Source organism: Sphaeroforma arctica, assembly GCF_001186125.1.
Source record: "Sphaeroforma arctica JP610 unplaced genomic scaffold supercont1.5799, whole genome shotgun sequence".
NCBI classification, from domain to species: domain Eukaryota; class Ichthyosporea; order Ichthyophonida; genus Sphaeroforma; species Sphaeroforma arctica.
Window position 1 is genome coordinate 1 of NW_014034759.1, and position 1,844 is coordinate 1,844.

General features: G+C 41.4%; 1 protein-coding gene across 1 annotated transcript; it reads left to right on the forward strand.

Annotated features, from left to right (window-relative positions):
- Window positions 1–44: 44 nt before the first annotated feature.
- On the forward strand, window positions 45–238 carry SARC_15225 (hypothetical protein; the record flags this gene model as incomplete). The annotated part of the gene is made up of 1 exon (XM_014290642.1): window positions 45–238. A coding segment is annotated over one exon (194 nt), but the record flags the coding sequence as incomplete, so codon positions are not given.
- Between the last annotated feature and the right edge of the window lie 1,606 nt (window positions 239–1,844).

A 1,844-nucleotide genomic window follows, 5' to 3' on the forward strand; every position in this document is an offset into this window, starting at 1 on the left:
TATTTATATATATTCATATTTACATATATATCCTCATTCCACAGTCAAGTCTCATGGTTGTACACCCACCCCCCCCGTATCCCCTACAGAATACCCAGACAAGCACGTGATCGCTCAGCGACTGCCTGGGCCAAAGGGTGAAGGGTATTGTTGGTATCAAGCGACTATCAAAGGTGGCAGAGAGGGTCGTGACTTGGATGCTTGGGCACTTGTGCGAGCGTGCGAAGCTTTGGGTGCGGTGAGTTGAGTTGCTGTTTTAGGGTTTAGGGTTTATTGCTTGTACCCGTAGGGGTAGGGTAGGGTAGGGTGTTGGTATGGGAGGTATGCATATGATAATGGTACATATGCTTGATGTTTCTGTACACATGCTTGGTGTTTGTGTGTGGTATGTGTTCATATACATATACTTTGATGTCTGTGTGTGGTATGTGTTCATATACATATACTTTGATGTTTGTGTGTGGTATGTGTTCATATACATATACTTTGATGTTTGTGTGTGGTATGTGTTCATATACATATACTTTGATGTTTGTGTGTGGTATGTGTTTATAGTATGTGTTTATATACATATACTTTGATGTTTGTGTGTGGTATGTGTTCATATACATGTACTTTGATGTTTGTGTGTGGTATGTGTTCATATACATATACTTTGATGTTTGTGTGTATTATGTGTGTGTTTGCTGCGCGTTTGCTTAGCGAGTGTGCAGTGGAGCTCAACCCCTTTGTTTGATTTAGGGTTCTAGGGTTTTAGGTTGTTTGATTGAGGAAGTATTGGTGTTGGCTCGTCCATAAAGTGTTCGTACGACACCGCAGTGCAAGTGTATGTATGTAGGTATATTATTATGTGTACTTGTATGTATGTATATTTGTATATATTTTATTATGTTTAATTATCCATACGCATGTCTTATTCTATACCCCTGATTCGGAGCCATGTGCTATTGGTCCCCAGTTAGTCCTCCTCAGCGCAGTGTGCAGAATGGTTGTAGGGTTTAGGGTTTAGTAGTGTCTCATTTGTGTGGCATTTTGTTTTCTCCCACTCACTTTAGGGAGAGATTCTGTTGAACTGTATGGACCACGACGGCTGCAATGCGGGGTATGCTCTTACGATCAAATGGTTAACTACACTTAGGCTACACGTGCTATGCTCTTATGATCAAATGGTTAACTACACTTCAGCTACACGTGCTATGCTCTTATGATCAAATGGTTAGCTACACTTAGGCTACACCCCAAGGTGAAGAACTGAACCAACCAACCTAGTACTAGGGTTTTTGTGGTTTAGGGGTTTAGCAGTACTAGGTTCAGTCGTTCACCTTGTTTGCTGCGACACCGGAGAGATAGCGAGTTCGAATCGTGTTTTGGGTTTTAGGGTTTTGTAATGGGAGCCAATCAGAGATGCAGAGGGTATTACAAACTCATCACAATCATACACACTGCTGTGCATAACCATACAACTCTAAAAACCAGAACCCTAACCGTAAATACCCTACCCTAATTCAAACCCTAAAACCCTAAAACTCCCATATCCACAGATACGACCTTGATCTAATTGACGACATCAAACGGGCGGTGAAGATACCAGTCATAGCTTCATCAGGTGCTGGCAAGCCAGGTAATGACATGTCCCAACCCCTAAAATCCTAACACCCTAAGGCAACGTGAGTATGACGCGATATGGCGTAAGGCCGATCCTAAAACCTGGGTGCATTCAGTGACTAGTATTACCAAATTGGACTGCTTGTGCTCTGGCATGTCTCGCAACCGGTCCAATATATATATATATATATATAGAAGTATATAGATATAAGTATATATATATAGTAAGTAGATATACA